This window comes from Rhizophagus irregularis, chromosome 32, assembly GCF_026210795.1.
Source record: "Rhizophagus irregularis chromosome 32, complete sequence".
In the NCBI taxonomy this organism is placed as follows: Eukaryota; Fungi; Glomeromycota; class Glomeromycetes; order Glomerales; family Glomeraceae; genus Rhizophagus; species Rhizophagus irregularis.
In genome coordinates, this window is record NC_089460.1 from 591,744 (window position 1) to 611,235 (window position 19,492).

The 19,492-nt window shown below is 26.4% G+C and overlaps 5 protein-coding genes across 5 annotated transcripts; 2 read left to right on the plus strand and 3 right to left on the minus strand.

Annotated features, from left to right (window-relative positions):
* Positions 1–3,485: 3,485 nt before the first annotated feature.
* On the minus strand, positions 3,486–5,158 carry OCT59_022931 (uncharacterized protein; the record flags this gene model as incomplete). The annotated part of the gene is made up of 1 exon (XM_066150452.1): positions 3,486–5,158. One exon carries the CDS (start codon positions 5,156–5,158, stop codon positions 3,593–3,595), a length of 1,566 nt encoding a protein of 521 aa, XP_066006484.1. The 3' UTR covers positions 3,486–3,592.
* A 797-nt stretch (positions 5,159–5,955) lies between these two features.
* OCT59_022932 (uncharacterized protein) lies at positions 5,956–7,827 on the minus strand (the record flags this gene model as incomplete). The annotated part of the gene is made up of 2 exons (XM_066150453.1): positions 5,956–7,622; positions 7,712–7,827. 2 exons carry the CDS (start codon positions 7,825–7,827, stop codon positions 6,164–6,166), a joined length of 1,575 nt encoding a protein of 524 aa, XP_066006485.1. The 3' UTR covers positions 5,956–6,163.
* A 384-nt stretch (positions 7,828–8,211) lies between these two features.
* OCT59_022933 (uncharacterized protein) lies at positions 8,212–12,317 on the plus strand (the record flags this gene model as incomplete). The annotated part of the gene is made up of 1 exon (XM_025318270.2): positions 8,212–12,317. One exon carries the CDS (start codon positions 8,212–8,214, stop codon positions 12,115–12,117), a length of 3,906 nt encoding a protein of 1,301 aa, XP_025176620.2. The 3' UTR covers positions 12,118–12,317.
* Positions 12,318–13,207: 890 nt separating this feature from the next.
* Positions 13,208–15,403, plus strand: OCT59_022934 (uncharacterized protein; the record flags this gene model as incomplete). The annotated part of the gene is made up of 8 exons (XM_025318269.2): positions 13,208–13,253; positions 13,329–13,384; positions 13,477–13,676; positions 13,816–13,938; positions 14,033–14,160; positions 14,244–14,332; positions 14,432–14,548; positions 14,637–15,403. The coding sequence occupies 8 exons, from the start codon at positions 13,208–13,210 to the stop codon at positions 15,132–15,134; spliced, it is 1,257 nt and encodes a 418-aa protein (XP_025176619.1). The 3' UTR covers positions 15,135–15,403.
* OCT59_022935 (uncharacterized protein) lies at positions 15,125–17,508 on the minus strand. Its single transcript, XM_025318268.2, has 12 exons — positions 17,341–17,508; positions 17,108–17,259; positions 16,928–17,008; positions 16,563–16,841; positions 16,351–16,486; positions 16,256–16,283; positions 16,134–16,175; positions 16,011–16,067; positions 15,820–15,915; positions 15,646–15,732; positions 15,436–15,564; positions 15,125–15,336 (listed from the first exon to the last, which is right to left on the minus strand). The coding sequence occupies exons 1-12, from the start codon at positions 17,487–17,489 to the stop codon at positions 15,259–15,261; spliced, it is 1,314 nt and encodes a 437-aa protein (XP_025176618.1). The 5' UTR covers positions 17,490–17,508; the 3' UTR covers positions 15,125–15,258.
* Positions 17,509–19,492: the final 1,984 nt, after the last annotated feature.

Genomic DNA, 19,492 nt, shown 5'->3' on the forward strand with positions numbered 1-19,492 from the left:
GTATTCTTTAAGGTTTATTAACTTGCGTTCGCATTTGTCAATAGGCGTGTAAATAGGTAAATTAAGGTGTGCATGTATTTCGCTGGTAATTAATTTTGACATTTTTCGTTTGTCAGACATATTTATATTTAGCAATATTTCAAATTCTATCATCTTGGTGCATCAAGATTTCCATATGAATTCCTTAAAAGCTATATGAAAGTATTTAATAATTTTAAGTGATATTAATTTTACTATTGACCTAGATATAAGTAACTTCAGCTTTTTGACAATTGTGTGTGAAATCAACTTTCTCAATAATTCTAGTCTGTTTCTCTGTTTAAGTTCTGGGAAAGCAGAATCTCTATATTCAAAGATACTGCAATGTAAATCTATTATAGTAAAAGGTTTGTTATGTTTAAATCTTTTGAAATATTTCCATATCTTATCTATAACTTTTGTTTCTACCAGCATAAACCTACATTCTGATCCTGAATATATTACCAAGTGTTCAAAAGATTCTTCATAATTACAGCAAAAGTTTTTATAGATGTTATTGCATTTTCTGAGATTATCAGCTGTAGGTAGTAAATTGTTTAATGTCTTTATGAAATTAATTAAATTATTGTTAGTATTAAAGCTATTGCAGCGACCTTTGTTGATATTATTGAGATATCATTAGTGAGTGGACTATTTCCATTTATTATGTTTATTATGATATTGATGATCTAAAAGAGTCTTTCAATGATTATTAAATGACCATGCAACCTTATCTATTAAACAACTCTGAAACTATTTTACAAAAATACTATACATGTCTATCTATTTCTATATAATGCCAAGACAGCCAAGTAGGTAGAAAAATTAAAGGAAAACTAAAATTACAAAGATCTTGTAAATTAATTATTCTATTCGTATTAATTATCGCTATTTTTCTTTTCAATTTAGTTATCGAATCAGCTATATTATTCCAATAGCATTCTGAGTGACCTTTAACTTTATATAACGTAAACCTGAATCTTTTCATTTTAATAATATCATAAATAGTAAATAAAATGATATAGTTGTTAGATTTAAGAAATTTGTGGTCATGCATTATACCAATATTATTAATCTTGTTGATTCCATTGATGGCTGCTTGATTATTTGTGTAGATATGTATATATAATCTACTGGAAGTGATAAGTACTGCTGTCATAATAGCAAGTAACTTGAATCTGGTCAATAAAGAATTGAAGAACTAATGATAGTACACCCGCATGAGAAGCTTATTTTTGTGTTTTTGATAATCCATCCTGCTCCTATTACTGTAATATATTCATTATTCAAGCAATTCAAATCCATCGAACTATCTGTATAGAAGTGGAGTTCCTTTTTATTAAATTGTTTAAGATCTTTAAGAATGACTAATAATTCAGTATTAAGTATTAGTGATAAAATAATATGATTAATAAGTTTTACATCTTGATTCGTAATTTTAATCTTCAATAATAGAAGTTCATTTCAATGTTTTGATGGAGTTGTAATTTCTTTTTTCTTAATTAAATTAATAGGTATTAGAATCTCGTGTATAATAGAATCTAATCAGTTGTTAGTTGTACATTTGATATTTATAATCGCTGCATTGTGATATTTGCCTCATTTCAAACATGTAAGTGAATCATTTGTATTGATTAAAGGAAAGAACATCCAGTACATTATGTAATCAAATTACTTTCATTTTGCTTGATCCAGTATGATACGTAAACGATGCGAAGTAAGTTTTCTTAATAATTTTTCCATATTGATAATCTTCTCCCTCTAACATGACAATTTATTCTTTATGTTTACCATCCTTCAAAAACAGAATAGGTAAAATAGGTGCAATATTACACATCGCAAGTACTACGTTTTGAAATTATTGTTTAATTGTACATTAATAGTCAGTATATCCATCGATAACTATGTCTTCAATGTACTTGTAGAACATCAGAATTGAGCTTTTGGATGACTTTCCAAAAATCCTTTTGACTTGTTGCTATATTAGTAATTTTGTACTATTATTATGTGTAATATGTTTGAAGAAAATTATGTTGAGTAATTCCATATGTCGTCCAATAAACGATTTTAGAGCTTTCTTTTTTGATTGTTCAAATACATTGAAATCTGTGTAGTTAGCTTTTGTTTGTATTTGTATAAGTATAACCGAAAAAATAGTATGATGGTGTTATGTAATCAAATTCCAATCGGTGTGGACTGTTAGCGTGAAACTAAACATTTGATCTTTAAAAGATTTTGAGATTGAAATTAAAATTATTATTGAGATTAGCCTTTAAAATATTTTCTGGCTGATCTATCAAAATATATCCTTACAATCTAAGCTAAAGTTGTGCATTTTTAAGCGAGATTCTCATACTTATACTATCCTAGTCTCTTGAATTAATTCTAATTATGAGTTCTGAATATTGGGTCGCATAAATGCGGGCCATGGTATCGTACTTTATCAGAAATTATTATACTATTTATATATACTTTTTTAAATAGTATTTTCACTATATTAAATAATTCAATATTTAGTGATATAGCATATATATAGATTTATTTTTATAGTAAAATTATATCTTATTAAAATCTGAAATCAGAAATTATTTTTATAATAAACAATTTAATTTACTTAATAGCCATATTCTAGTACTTTGAAATACAGGTATTTTATTATAGAATAAAAGTAGTTATAACAATATAGCATTCTATTAATTATACCATTATCATGACTGAATTATAAGAGATCCTATTATTCCAATATAAATATACCTGCTACTTAATAAGGTATGTTTTCACTAAAAACTTTAGATTTGAAAATGTTATTGTTCTATTAATATTTTTAGTATATTATTGATAAATTACAAATATTAATATTTTTAAAGTATTATGAATTTTCAAATTTTCCAATAATTATTTATAACTATAAAGGAAATTGATTGTATTGACTGTATTGCTAAATTTACTAATTTTTTTAAATTTTATTAGTAATTTAAATTATTTAATACTTATAATTTTATACTTAAATATACTTGATATTTGTATATTGCATATGATATATTGCATGTGATAATATAGGTTCAAAGACGGGTAATAAATATTTATTACTATGATATATAACATAAAAAGTGACAAAAGGCATTCAAAAAAGGGAATTTATACAAATTTATCTAAATAATCTAATACTACCTCTTGCATCTAAACTTAAGGATTTTCCGTGATACAGTATATACTATATATATTTAAACGTTAAAAAAAAAAGAAATTGATTTATTAAAATAAATTAAAAAAAAATTTGCGTAATAATTAATATAAAATTATCGATCTCTTGCGTATTTACTAAATTTACGTATAAACTAATAATTAAATTCATTTTTCCATATGGAATCACGTGATTTCATAAAATCATAATAGGGGAATTCTTATTGCTTATAAAAAAAATACAAATAATACTTAAAACCATAAAAAAAAAATAAATAAAAGACGAAATTTTTTTTTGCTTGTGTAAATCAGAAAATTTAAACCATAACGAATATTCTCTCATAAAACTTAGAAAATCATAAAAAAATACGAAAAAAAAAAATGAGATTTTTTAATTAGGAAGAAGATTAAATAATTCTTCAACCTTTTCCTTTTCCTTCTCCATATAAATATGGTAAGAAGATAATTGAACACGTTGTTCTTCTTTAAAATCTTTTGATAAACGAAAATCAATAATGAAAACGCGTTCATCATTAACATTATCATTATTATGATTACGACCCACGATAAAATTAGATTCTTGAATATCATTTTGAATAATACCGAGACTATGAATAGCTTTAATAGTAGTTAAAGCAGCCTCTTTATGAATTCGAGATAATCTTGAAGTTTGAATAATATGATCAGTAGCAAGAACATATTTTTCACCTTTTAAAGTGATACCATTATATTTTAATCTTGGAATATAAACACCTTGAATAACTGATAATCTCTTATAAATTCTAGCTTCTTTTTCTAAATCGAATCTTTTTTTATCATTTACTTCAGTAAATTTTAAAGCGAGATGATGACCATCATATTCAGCCAAATATATATCATTAATAATTTCATTTTTTAAATTAAGATTATTCCAATTCAAAAAATCCACAGTAATATAAGATAAATTATCATCATCATGACGAAATTTTTTAAAATCGGAATCATCATCATCATCATTAGTAGAAGTAATAGGACGTTTTCCATAATTAATAGAAGAAGTAGAAGGAATATTAAAAGTTTCAATAGAAGAAGAAGCAGAAGTAGAATAAGGAAATCTTTCATAAGAATAATCAATAAAATAATCAGTATTACTACTAGTATTAGTATTAGTAGTAGTAGTAGTAATAGTAGTAGTAATAATATTAGAAGGAATTATTGGATAAGGAGTTAATAAAGATTCATTTTTTGATAAATATAATAAATAATTCCAAGATTGTAAAATAGTTGGATTATTAGAATCACTTTTTTGACATTTTGAAATGAGTAAAATAGAAGAATCATCCTCAGATCTTTTAATGAACCAATTAAATTCATAAGTAGTTAATACAGAATATTTTAAACCCAATTCACACATATAATCATAAACTTCATTAATATTATCAGCAAAATCACCAGTATTATGCTGATATGCATCAATTACATCATGATCATTATTAGTACGTAAAACTCTATGAGTTCTTGATGCAACGGAAGCAATAATTTGATCAGATTCATTAAGTACATTCCAATCAATTAAAGAATTATTTGTTGATTTAGATAATTCCAAATCATCATGATTTAATTTACTTGTTAAAGCACGAACAATTTGTAATTCAATAACTTGATTTAATTCCTCTTTTGTTGAAATTGGAGCATGAGCAAGAGGTATATTAGGTTTTTCATATTTTTTTAATATATTATCAATTGAATGATTTTTAACCATTTCAATGAAATTTTCCCAATGAAAAACTTTACTTGGAAATCTTGATTTCCCGTGGTTGAAAAAATCATAATGACTTTGTGTGGAATAAGAAATTGATGAAGGAATAGTTGTTAAGAGCTCCTTTTCTGTAATTAATGGAGTACGAGAATCTGAATTAATAATTTTCTTACGTCTTCTCACAGATGAATGCATCTGTTTAAAAGATGCTGCTGGCATAATGAAAGAAACATGTCGATTTCTACGAGCTAAAAGATTGTGAATTTATAAAAAAAAAATGGTAAGAAAATAAAGTTGCATTAAAACCAGTTTTGGTTGATGTATAATGACGAAACTAAATGTAATAGTACGATTGATCCAAAGTATATAATATGGATCGAAAAGATTAATAAAACTTTTTTGTTCAGTTTGATAATTTGGGATTGAATGGACTTTTTTACGATGTTTAGTATATTTGATTCATTCGGAACCATATTAAGAAGTAGTGAATATCATGTGGATTTCAATATTATTTCAAAAGTAATCAATCGGATCAAAATAATCAACTTAAAGAGATCTTGATTGATTGGTTTTATTTCTATTTCTGGACTAAATGAAAGAAGTTTATTTTTTTTTGTATTCAACTTCAGAGTTTTTCCGAAACACCAAAAAAAAAAAAAAGGTTTTGTTATTTAATTTAATTAAATCTAATGCATATTTTAATTATTCTATGTAAAAAAACAATCACTAATATATCCAATTATAAAAATTTCATACCTTTTTTTTATTGTATATTTCCATATTCGTTAACTGTAAACAAATTAAAATTACTATTATTCTTATTTCTTTATAATTGACAGATATGTCAACTATTGCAAATTAATTTTGGGACGAATTTAAGATTATAAATAAATGAACAATGTCGTCGTACAATATTTATAATTTGACCAATACTTATAAACAATTACTTTATTTCATTTTAAACTAGTATAAATTTGGATATTTATTAAAATAAAGTTTGAAAATCAGTCAAATCATTAACCAAAAAAAGTATGATAATATATTTATTTATATATCAAAGTGTCAATTGTTCTTATTTTTAATTTATGTAGAATTTTAGTCACAATGCCTAACGTTTTAAAAATATCATCGGATAAATATTATATGCGTAACTAATTAATTTACCATTCCATCGGATAAATATTAGAAAATTATGAGTAACATTCACTATTTATAATCGATTAACTAATTGTTTACTTCCAATTCTTCAAAAATTCTTTCGTCTTCTTTCCTTTGATTCCATAATTCTTTTATCTTATTAGTATTGATAATTGATTTATTTTCTTCTTCATTAATTTCCATAATATATCCATCAATGAATTTTGTTTCCACCTTTTCAAAATAAATATTTCTAATCAATACATTTTTTCCTTTAATATTATTAATCCATTCATTTCCATAAGATTTTGTTAATTCTTTTGATTCATTTTCTTCAATTTTTTCTTCAAAAGGTGATGATATTTTATTAGATGTGGTTATAATATAAACTGATTTATTAAAATGTTTTGCTGATAAGATTAATGACATTGAACCGATCTTATTAATTATATCTCCATTATTACCTGATATATGGTCTGCACCAATTAAAACATGAGTAACAGTTGGCATAAAATAATTACATGATGCATCTGTTATAACTTGTATAATTATCTTATTATAAATTTTAGAATTTGTCGATGATGATGATGATGTTGATGTTAACCATGTTGATAATTTTTGTGCAAGTGTTGCTCCCTCATTTAATGGTCGTGATTCCATTATAGTTATTTTAAGTGTTGAAATATCTTTTTCTTCTTTTTCTTCTTCTTTTGTTAAATAATTTATAAATTTTTGAATAAGTGAACAAATTGATGAATATATTGTTGATGAATAACTCATCGTCATAATATGAATATCTTCTTCTTGTTTTGATTTTTCTTCATTAAGAGAAGGAAATAATGCTTTCAAGAAATTTTCTTTGATTTTCTTATCATTTTCTTTATATGATGTTTTCATTTGTTCAATTATATTTATTATATTATTTTCATATTCTTCAATATCTATTCCCTCTTTATCTTGTAAAATTTCTTTACTTTTTTTTAAAACATTTGTTATACCAAATGAAATTGATGCTTTCATATTTGGTCTAATTTCTTTTAAATACCATCCAACATTTAATAAATTTTTCCATAATTCTTTAGAATTTTTTGAAATTTTTCTAAATTCTTTATTAATTATCGTCTCTTTCAATATATCAAGTGATTTCTTTGATAATTCTTGTGCTCCAGAATTTCTATCTTTAAACATATCATTTAATCCTTTATGAACATGTGTAGGTAAATATACTCTATATAATGTTTCCAATAAATTTGGAACACATTCATAATTATTTAATTCGGTTGGTTTAATCCACTCATATGTTTGATGTTCCCAATTAATTTGAATTTTATTTATTAAAATTGTTGTGTTAATATGAAATAAAAATGGATAAACTTTCCATATAGTTTGTTCATTTTTTCCTAAAATTGTTAATAATTTACCACTACGAATAAGTGTTATATCAGTATGGGAAAGTGATGTTTCTTCTTGAATTTCTTTTAATGCTCGTTCTAATGGTGATGAATCATTTTCTTCAATTCCTCCACTTATACCTGCCCAATGATTTCTTTATAATATATAAAGGAAGGGATGAGAAACAATCTTTTTCCAATTTAATGAATAAAAAATTATCATCTTTTTTTTTTTTTTACTTACTTATAAGTTCTGACTTTATCACTACGTTTTAATAATAATATATTATCTCCTTGACTATTTTCTTCAATTCCTTCTGTATAAACCAAAAAAGAAGTAACGACGTGCCTTTCTTTCATGATAGCCAAAAATAAATTTTTATAAAAAAAAAAAAATTCTCTTTTGATAAAAAAAATTTTTAATTATTAATCGGCTTTTTTTAAAAAAGATCAAATATAGTTAAAATATCTTCATCACATATTAATGATCGCAAAGATCGTCATTATATTTCTTAACGTGGAAATTGAATTATAAAGAATTAGTAATGATCATACACTGAATAACAACCTTGTATAAATTCACGTGATTTTCGGGGATTATTAATCATATTGCACCAACTGACACGCTGATGGCGTGATGGCGTAATTTTTTTTTACAAATATTAGATATCGATCCCCTGGATTATCTTTTTTTTAAAAACTTTTTTTTTTTTTTTACTACAAATTCTTAAAGGAACCTGAATGATGACTTCCACCAACGGTTCTTTGATAGTAGGTTGGAGGTTAAATGGTCGTCATATTCTCATCATTGGCGGTAACCAAATTGCTTCAAACCGTATTGAATTTGCTTTAATTGCAAAACCTAGAAAAATAACGTTAATAACCCCTCATAATAAAATCACTTCTGATAAAATTAGAGAACATATCGCAAAAAACAATGTATCTTATAAAGATAGTGAATTTAAACCAAGTGACCTTATCGAAAGTAATAATTTACCCGTAGATTTTGTTCTTTCCGCGGTTGATAATCAACAACTTTCAGAACAAATTGCTAATGTTGCTCGTGAAAAAAGGATTCCCGTTAATATAGCTGAAATACCGCATTTATGTGATTTTTGGTTTATGCCAACATATCATGATAACCATTTACAAGTTGCTATTTCTACAAATGGAACTGGACCTTATGTTGCTCGTAAACTTAGGCAACATATATTTGAAAATATACCTCCAAATATTACGGCCGCAATTAATAATGTGGATCTCTTGAAACAAAATTTAGGTGTTACTAATATATCCGCATTTACAAAGATAATTGATACTTTACCTTTAAGTGAACTCACAAAACTTACAAGTGATGATATTAAAAAATTAGTATCTAAACATAATGTTGATGATGAAGAAATCGAAGTATCTTCAACTTCGGAAAGTATGGATGAGAAAAATTCTGATGTTACTATCATCGATGAACGACAAGATTCTAGTTTTACACTTAAATCAAAACTTTTCGATGCAAATGGTGATGTTATTATTCCATCATTCACTTCAGGTGGTACTCAATTGGTTGATGGTAAAACTGCCGTTGAACATATTGCTTACGCTTTTAGTACAACTTCATTTATTTATCCAACAACTCGAACGAATTATGTTGGAAAAGCAGCTTTAAGTTGGGTTTCACAAAAAGTTCCTAATGCTTTTGGACAATCAAGTCAAGTGATTAAAATGGATACTCGTTATGGAGCATCCGCAGCAATTTTGGGTGTTATGGCTCATTCAAGATTGGATAATGTTTCAATTTTTGCAACTTCGCAATCAATTGTTCCTATGATACCAAATTTTTATGGAATTGTTCAAGCAAATATTCCCTTGGTCATACATGTTTCTGCTTCAGGGAATGACGATCAAATGATCAATTACGTTAATTATAATGATGTTTTGATAGCTCGTGAAACGGGTTTTGGAATAATTAATTCTTATTCTTCTCAAGAAATTCATGATATCGCATTGATAACTCATTTAATTTCGATAACAACAAAAACTCCATTCCTTCATGTGTTTGATGGATTAAATACTTCTCTAGAGTTATCTAAAGTCAACCTTTTATCTTATGATAGTATCAATAATTTAATTGATGAAATTAGAAGTTTACCTATTTCTTCAACTAAAAATTCAGACGTTTTGGATTGCTTTGAAATTATTGCTGATAAAATTGGCAAACTTACGGGTCGTCAATATCGTCCTTTTGAATATATTGGAGACCCTAACGCTGAATCGATCCTTGTCGTTTTAGGTGGTGAAACTGTCATAACAAAAGAGACTGTGAAACGAATTAATTATGGTGAAAAGAAAGTTGGTATTATAATTGCAAGAGTGTATCGACCTTGGTCAGAGAAACACTTTTTGGCAGTTGTACCAAAAACTGTAAAACGAATTGCAATTTTGGAACAAGTTGCATCAAAAGAAGATTATTCATTTGGGCCATCAATATTTAATGATATTGCTGTTTCATTTTCTTCGGATAATTCTTGGATAAATAAATCTCCAATATTAATAGATGCCAAATATTTAACAACGCAAAAATTTTCTCCAAGTGTCGTTCATGCTATTTTAAAACAATTGATATCTAATAACAATAACATTTTTAATGAAGAACTTTTATTGGAGAAGGTTGACATTCCTTTAATTAATAATAATGTAAAACAATGTATTTTTTGGGATTCAGAAACTCAAGAAACTATTCAAGCTGTCAAACATATTTCAAAAATTCTTGAACAACATTCTAAATTAAATTTTACTACATCATCCACTTTTGATATATACAACAATAGAGGTGTTGTAACAACCAATTTACAATTAGGAAATGATGTCATAAGTGGTTTACAAGATATTGAATCCGATTACGATTTCATTTCTGTACATGATGTTAGTTTGACAAGCAAATATAATGTATTAGCATCAGCTAAAAATGAAGCTGTTGTCGTTCTTAATACAAATTGGACTGTCGATGAATTAGAGACAAAATTACCAAATGACTTTAGATATGAAGCTTCAAAGAAAAATATTAAACTTTTTATCTTGAATTCCGAGAAAATAGCTCAGGATGTTGGATCTACTCTGAAAGCTGTTATTAGTGTAATATTTCAAAGTGTGTTTTTAAGATTATTTAGTAACGTGATCAAACTTGATTGTAATTTAGAAGATTCTATCATAGATTTATTTGAAGGTAATAATGAAAAAGAAGCTTCATTATTAATTTGCGCGATTTGTCAACAATTAGAGAAATCAATTGTAAGCGTTGAACTTCCTCCCACATGGGGAATTTTGGAAAAGTCGGATCAAAATTTACCTTCAACTATTCAAAGTAATTCATTAGATAGAAATTTGGATCAACCTGAGATAGAGAAACCAAAACTTGGGAATTGGCATGTAGTAGCTCAGAATTTACTTTTCAAAGAAGCTTATAATTTTGATCGAGACATTCGTCCTGATTTATCTGAAAAGACATACATAATTCGTGTTAGTGAAAATCGACGATTAACACCACCATCTTATGATCGATATTTGTTCCATATTGAATTTGAAATAGATGGAACTGATCTTAAATATGATCTAGGTGAAGCTCTTGGTGTATATGGACATAATGATAGTAAAGAGGTCAATCAATTTTTAGAATTTTATGGTTTAAATCCAGATGATGTTGTTTTTATACCAAACAAGGACAAAGGTAATCGTTTCGAATCAAGAACTATATTTCAATTATTTTCACAAGTTCTTGATATTTTTGGTCGTCCAGCTAAAAGATTTTATGAATCTTTGGCACAATATGCCACTGACGAGAAAGAAAGAGAAAAGTTATTATGGATGGCTAGTAATGAAGGATCTCAAGAATTTAAACGTCGCGTTGAAGACACAATAACATATGCAGAATTATTGTATGAATTTACTTCCGCACATCCACCTATTGAAGATCTCGTACAATTAATTGCACCAATTAAACCGCGTCATTATTCAATCGCTTCTGCTCAAAGTGTACATCCTAATAGTGTACATCTTTTAGTTGTTACCGTTGAATGGGAAAATTCTAAAGGTGTAAAACGTTTCGGGCAATGTACGCGTTATTTAGCCGGTCTTAAGGTTGGAGATAGTGTAACTGTTTCTATTAAACCTTCTGTTATGAAATTACCTCCAAGAGATACTCAACCTGTTATTATGGCCGGTTTGGGTACTGGAATGGCTCCATTCCGTGCATTTATTGAGGAACGCGCTCATCGTAAAGCACAAGGAAAAGAAGTTGGTCCTATGATACTTTATTTTGGTTCACGCCATAGATCAATGGAATATCTATATGGAGAGGAATTAGAGGCTTATAATATAGAAGGTTTACTAACTCATTTGAGATTAGCATTCTCACGTGACCAAGAAAATAAAGTGTATATTCAGCACAAGATGCAAGAAGATTCTGAATTGTTACATCAATATTTACTTAAAGATGAAGGTTGGTTCTATCTTTGTGGACCTACTTGGCCAGTACCTGATGTTAAAGATGCGATTGTTAATAGTTTTGTAACAGCTGGCGGTTATACTTCAGGTCAAGCAGTTGATTGGGTAAACAAGTTAAAAGATTTAGAAAGATACATTTTAGAAGTTTACTAAGAAAAAGATATTCACGTAAAACAATTTTTGATCTTAAATTATTATTAGTCATATTTGTATAGTATAATAATGTCGTTTAAAATAAGTTAATTTTTTTTTTTGTAATAGCTTTATTATATATAGAAAAAAAGTAATGTAGAATATTATAAGGAAATTAAATTTTTGGTAATTAATAAAATTATATGAAATTTTTTTACACTAAAAATTGAATATAATAAATATAGTAATCTTGTATAACTAATGTAGAAGTAAGAAAAATTGGTTACCCCGATTTAATACTAAACTCTAATCGGCTAACTTAATGCGGATCTTAATAGTAACTTTAAATGCGGATAAAATATTCCACATGGTATGATAGTCTTACCGGCCATGTTACGGGCATGGCTATTTTTGGGTTTCTTATTGAAAAATAAGTATAAAATGATTAAAACGAAACTAAAAAAGATATTCTTTTTTTTTTTTTCACAAAAATGGTGATAAAAAAAAAAAGATTTCGTCAGTCAGTCGGCCGCAAAAGGGTTACTTTACTGTAAGTACATAAAAAAATAAATTAATCATTAATCATAGTTATTGCATTGATGAATAAAAAAAAAAAAAAAAAATATATATATATATATACTAATAAATATGTATGAAATATATTTTATAAAAAATATATATAAATTATTACGAAAAAAATTTCCAAGTCTTTCTTTAAAAACTTTGAATGCTTTTTTTTTTTACCCTTTCACCTTTTAAGTAATTAATCGGTATTACAAATTTTGCATAGCGGTTTGTTACCATTATACTGTATTTTAATCGATTCCATATAAGGTATCGCTTTTTCCGCCTCATTCATATTGTTTATTTATTGTTTGTATTTTCAAACCCCAATTTTTTTTAGTTTTTTCAGTTGAACTGAATCTCAATCAAGAAAAAAGACAAAAAATAAAAAAAAAAATTTATATATATAAATTACGAGTATACACTATCTCACAAATAGCATTTTTTTTAACACATAAATAGCATTTTTAAAGAAATAGTTTTTTTTAAGAAAAGAAAAATAATTTAAATTCAATCGCGATAAAAAAAATTAATAAGTGTGATCACAATGGGGGTAACAAATGGCAAATATGACGTTGACTTTTCTGAAGAAGGTTAATATTGTTGGTTTACTTATTAGTTTTTGATTTGAAACTTTGCTAACAAAGTCAACTTTGTATACTTTATAGTAAATTTATCACACTTTAAATTATTACGAGTTGTTGGTCGAGGAGCATTCGGAAAGGTAGTATTTTTATTTCTTAAAATTATTATTATTATTATTATTTTTTTTATAAAAGAATGCAATTTTTAAATTGGAAATTTCAATTAATGTAGGTTCGAATAGTTGAAAGGAAAGATAATAAAAGATTATTTGCTCTAAAATATATTTCAAAAGAAGAATGCATTAGAATGGAAGCTTTACGAAATATATTTAGAGAAAGGTCCATGTTAGAAGAATTGGATCATCCATTGGTGTGCAATTTACGTTTTGCATTCCAAGATGATGACTATATGTACATGGTTATGGACCTTATGTATGTGTGTGAATTAATTTTTTTAAATTGAATTATCCCTCCTCTTTTTTTTTTTTTTTTTTTTTGATTAAATTCAATTTATTTACATTTTTAGATTTCAATTTTTTTTTTTTTTCGACAAAAAACGTTAAATTTATAGGATGGGTGGTGATTTAAGGTTTCACCTTAATAGAAAAACTTTTACTGAAGACGCAATACGATATTGGATAGCAGAATTAGCATGTGCAATAAGATATTTACATTCAAAAGGAGTTGTTCATAGGTAGAAATTAGTTTTCTATATTTTTTTATATCTTAAAATTTTTTTTTTACCCCTCATCAATATATAAATATATATATATTTTTTTCATTTTTAGAGATATAAAACCTGATAATGTTCTTCTTGACGATCAAGGACACGTACATATAACAGATTTTAATATCGCGACGCATATAAAGCCGGATAAGCCTTTAACATCACATTCTGGAACATGTGCTTATATGGGTAAGCCTGAAAAAAAAAAAAAAATTTCATTTAGAAAGAAAAATTATTCGTTTAAAATTAACTTCGTTTTATAATATCAACAGCTCCAGAAATGTTTAGAAATAACGGCTATGGAGTCACAGTAGACTGGTGGTCCCTTGGCGTCGTATTATATGAATGTATATATGGAAGGGTAATAATCTTTTTTTCTTTCTTATCAAGAAATGTTAAAAATATTTTATAATTTAATGTTAAACATTTAAACTGAAAAATTTTAATGTTGATTTATTAGCGTCCATTTGAATGTGATAATCAAGAAGAATTAAAAAAACTGATATTAAAAGCTCCAATAAAGTATCCTGATATGGATCCTCCAGTCAGTCCGGCATGTGTTTCTGCGGTTCAAGGAGTGAGTAGTACTTAATTGATGATTTATACCTTCTCGATACTTTTCATTCTATTTTATTGACTTTTTTAATTCATTTAATTTTAAAAAGTTTCTTGAACGCGATATTTCTCGTCGTTTAGGATGCGGTCCCAATGGGTTTGCTCTTATTCAAACACATCCATTTTTCCGAAATATTGACTGGCCTGCGTTAGAAAATAAACGTATAAATCCAGTTTTTAAACCTTCATCAGATCGCATCAACTTTGACGCTACTTATGACTTAGAAGAATTACTTCTGGAGGAACAACCTTTAGAGGCAAGAGTTAGACGTCGAAAACCAAAGAGACGTAAAGATGGTGAAGGAGCTGAAAATTATCAATTAATTGAAGAAAAATTTAAGACTTTTGATTATACTATTTTTGAGAAATATGAAGGATGGGTTAATCCAGTAACTAAATGTGTTGCGGATCCCCCAGGATGGGTTAAACCCGCAGCTGTTGAAGTTGCAAACCAAATAGAAAGAGGAAGTCAAGATGGGGTTCGCTCAAATTCGAGTGATATTAATAACTTGACAGGAATATCTTTGGACAATAGAATTAAAACTTGAACATTTATTTATTTATTTTTTTTAAAAAAAATACCAATTTTTTTTTCTGGAAACTTTATTATTATTATTATTATCAATAATCACTTGTTAAATAAGTTATTTTACTATATTAATACGACATATTTTAGTTTATTCTTTCTAGTGCATCGATTAAAATGGTCATGTCATTTTTTATATTTTGCGTGTATCTTATAATTTTCTCCTAAAAAAAATTTGTAAATTAATTTTAATCAATAAAAAGTAATTTCTAGAAAATTTTTCATTAGTTCAAACTAAAAGAAAAAGAAAAAAATTTTTTTACCTTGTTATCCAAAACTTCAACACTTTCAGTGTATGGATTATATCTTACAGAAAATGGTCTGTTCAATGTTTTTGCAAATTCACGAACTTTTTGCTGAGCATCTTTAAAGGAATCTGCGACAAAGTAAATCTTTTTTTATAAAAAACACAAATTGTTATTTAAGTATATATAATAACGATAACAATCATGATATAAAGCTTTTTTTTTTACCGGTTGATATTCTGTTACAATATATTTTTGTAAAGCAGTCTTGGAAGGATCAAATGGTCGTTTCTCAGGTTTATCAGATAAAGCATACTATTAAAAAAAAAAATTTACAAATTATATGAAAAATGAATAACATCAAGAATAATTTTAGTGATTTTCTTTTTCGAATTAACTTACTTCCAATTCACCGAAGGAAGATAATAGACCAGCACCAAATGCACGAATATCACTTCCTTGACGACAAAGACCGAATTCTACTGTAAACCAGTAGATCTTTTAAAAGAAAATTATCACATTTTTTTAGAATGTCAATTCCGTGATTAAAAGCTTAAAAATCGAGACGGACTAAAAATGTTTGTAAATTTTACCGTAGATAACTTTTCAATATCTCCGTCACTAGCACCTAATGAAGCCAAACCAATTTCCTAATAATATACAGTGAATTTATTTAATATATTATTATGAAAATATAAATAATATAAAAACATTACCTGAGAAAAATCGGCAAAATCCGGATCGCAAAATAATGGAGCCTAAACAAAATCATTCAAATTATTTATATAATTATTTCCTAATAGATCACGGAAATTTTTTAGTAATTTCTAATACTCACGTGACCAAGTAGCTCGTGGCACACATCGCTGAAAAAAAAAGATAAAATTATTAATATATTCATTATTAATAAATTCTAGTCAACACAATACATACGGTTCTGGCGTGTATAATGGTCTTGAATGATGACGAATATATTGAGTGGAATGAAAAACTCGAAACGCGAGACCATTCAAGAAATCACGTGATGTAAGTAAGCCCATTACAGGTCGTAGAGTAAAACCAGTACATTCTAAATGAAAAAATTAAAATCAACAAAAATGACATTCAAAGCTAACACGTATTGTTCCATAAATATTTTCGCGAACCTTTCAAGAATTTTGATACAATCTCTAATTGCGGAATATTATTTTCATTATAACCACAATTTTGAATTAACAAAGGAAAAACATATTGATGTTCTCTACAAGCATGAGTAGGATATAAAGCTGTCAAATTGCGAAAAACAGCTCCCCACGTGGCGATCTCTTCGGGTTTATATTGAATATCTGGGATAGGTTGTCCGTGACGGTAAGTTTTGGCAATACGCGTAATTTCAGAACGACGTGCGCGATAAACAGGGTCATTTGCACCAGGATGATCAGAGTCTGTAATGAACAAGTAACATTTTGTCAAAAAACATATGGCCAATCATTACCAAAGAAATATATTATTAATGGTAATTGTGTTTTACCAAGTTCTTCACCCATCTCCAAAACTTTATTTGCATAGGTATCAAGATCAGATTTTTTACGTGGGAACCACGGAACCTGTCCTAAATTGTTATAATCATATCGTATAAGATATTCACATTAATATTAAAAATTGAATTATTTTTTTTTAAAAGAAAAAAAAAGAAAAAAAAAGAACATACCTACTGTTGCACTGGTTGGACTCGCACTTACAACTTTGACTTGGTTCGTAATCCCTTTTAAAGTCTCAGAAACGCGAACAATTTGTTCCGTATTTTCAGCACTAAAGTCAACAAAAAAGTCATAGTCCCAACCAGGAGTCCTACTTGGACGACTGTAAAGCGCAAAAATTTACATACGTATAAGTGAAAAAAAAGAACATATTAAATGATAAATGAGGATAAATTAAAATTACCTTTCGATTCTGGTTAAAGAAATGTTTAAATTCTTGATAGAACGTAAGCATTCATCCAAAACACCTACACGATCTTGTACACTAAGAAGTAGAGTAGTAAGGAAAGGGCCGCTTTCATTAATGGTATTGAGAGTGACTTCTGAATACATTTTGAACTAAATTTTTGACGAGAAAAAATTTGGTAATTTTTAATTTACCTATTAATTTATAGTTGATCCGTGCATGGGAAATTTTTTATAGATCGACTGCGAATCATTGTCGGCTTATATATGGTAGTATAAAATTGCAATATTTGTTTATAATTAAGTCGTTTATGTTTAGACTATAAGTGCTAAAAGTGGCGCAATAACGAAAAGATGGTTTTTTTGACAGATATTATTGAGGAAGATGTGTAATTCTGACTAACTATGGCGTAACTTCATTCTACGATATTTTTAGGACAATGAGACTTTTGTCTTGACAGTGAACGAGTCATAAAACCTTTCATTAAGGAAAGGCATATAATAATTAATTAATTCTATACCTGTATCCGTGGGCTTTATTTTGTGTTTATATTATAATATTCCCATACAATTCAATATATAAGCCATAATTAACAATAAAACTCAAATCATAATCGCATACTTTTTTTTGTCACGGGTCTCACGCTAAAGAGGATTTTCTATGAAAAGTATTTAAAAATACTTAATATATACTTTCGTATATTTTAGGTATAAAGTATATTTTAAGTACAATACTTTTCAGAGTTTATTTTATTCATCACAATAATAAATAATTGAAAAAATTTCTCTACACAAAACTTATCAATTAAGTTAATAATTATTGATATTTTTAGCTATTTATATACCTACACTATTTATTGGCAAAAATAACGGGTTACACGGATGTTAAAACAACAACTTTCCTTTTGTTACAACTATTCTATATTTCATTTTGTTTAATTATATATTTATATTAATAATAAATAGTTTTATTAAAATTATACCTTCTTTTAAGTATATATCCGAATAAAAATATATTACACTATATGTTTACATTGGTTCTTTATATTTATAGATAAATAGTGTTAAAAAAAACCATTTCAATTAAAAATACTATGTAATTTTATAGTAAATATGATTTTTTTTTATTGTAATGTAACATGTAATAGGAAATTTAACAAATTGTGATTGTAAAGTTAGAATTCAGAAAAAAGCTGCAAAATCAAAAATCAAAATACAGTAAATATAACAAAAAACTAAAAAAACTAAGAAAATAAAAGAAAAAAATAGGGATAATAATAATAGTAATAATAAAAACAAAAAAGTAATAATAAAATTAATAATAATAAAGTGGAAATAATAAAGAATTAAAAATTATATTTTTTATTTATTACCCTAACTTTTTATTCCATATTATTAATAGTCTGATTAAGCTAATAATATAATAATTATATTTTATATTACAGTTGCAATATATACTTTACTTACATATCAATATTTGCAGCATAAAGAATAATACCTTTTTTCTCACTATTTTTAAGGGTGCTAAGCAATTTTAATTAGAGCAACTTTTTAATTTAGGGCATAATTTTTGTATATACTATGGTGTTAAGCACTAGTGGTGTATTTTAGTAAAGTTATAATAAAAAAAAATTAAAACCATTTATAAAATATAGTATTATATTTATAACAATTTGAAATTAATATAACTGATTTTATTGATTTATAGAGATTTCAGTGATTTATAGCAAATTTATCAAATTTATACTATAAAATATTATGATACAGTTTTTTTTGTTACTAAAGTGTTAACAAATAAATTATGTACATTAATAGTTGCATGTAATTTTTCATCATGTAATAAAGTAATTTTGGCATTAAAATAACATCATACCACCCACATTCATATATACATTAAATAATACAATTTCATTTGAATTTGGTCGTGACGAAAAACTTCAAATACGACGGTAAAATTTGTCTGTCAATTTATGAAATAAGACAACCGGAAATCTCAAGTGACAATTATTATTTTGCTTCTCTAATTAAAAATGAAACAAAAATAAATATAATAAATCAACAACATTTTACTCTATTTATTTATCAATATCAAATTATATAATAACGAAAATAAAAATAGGATGGATGCATTCTAAATTTATGTCAATGCG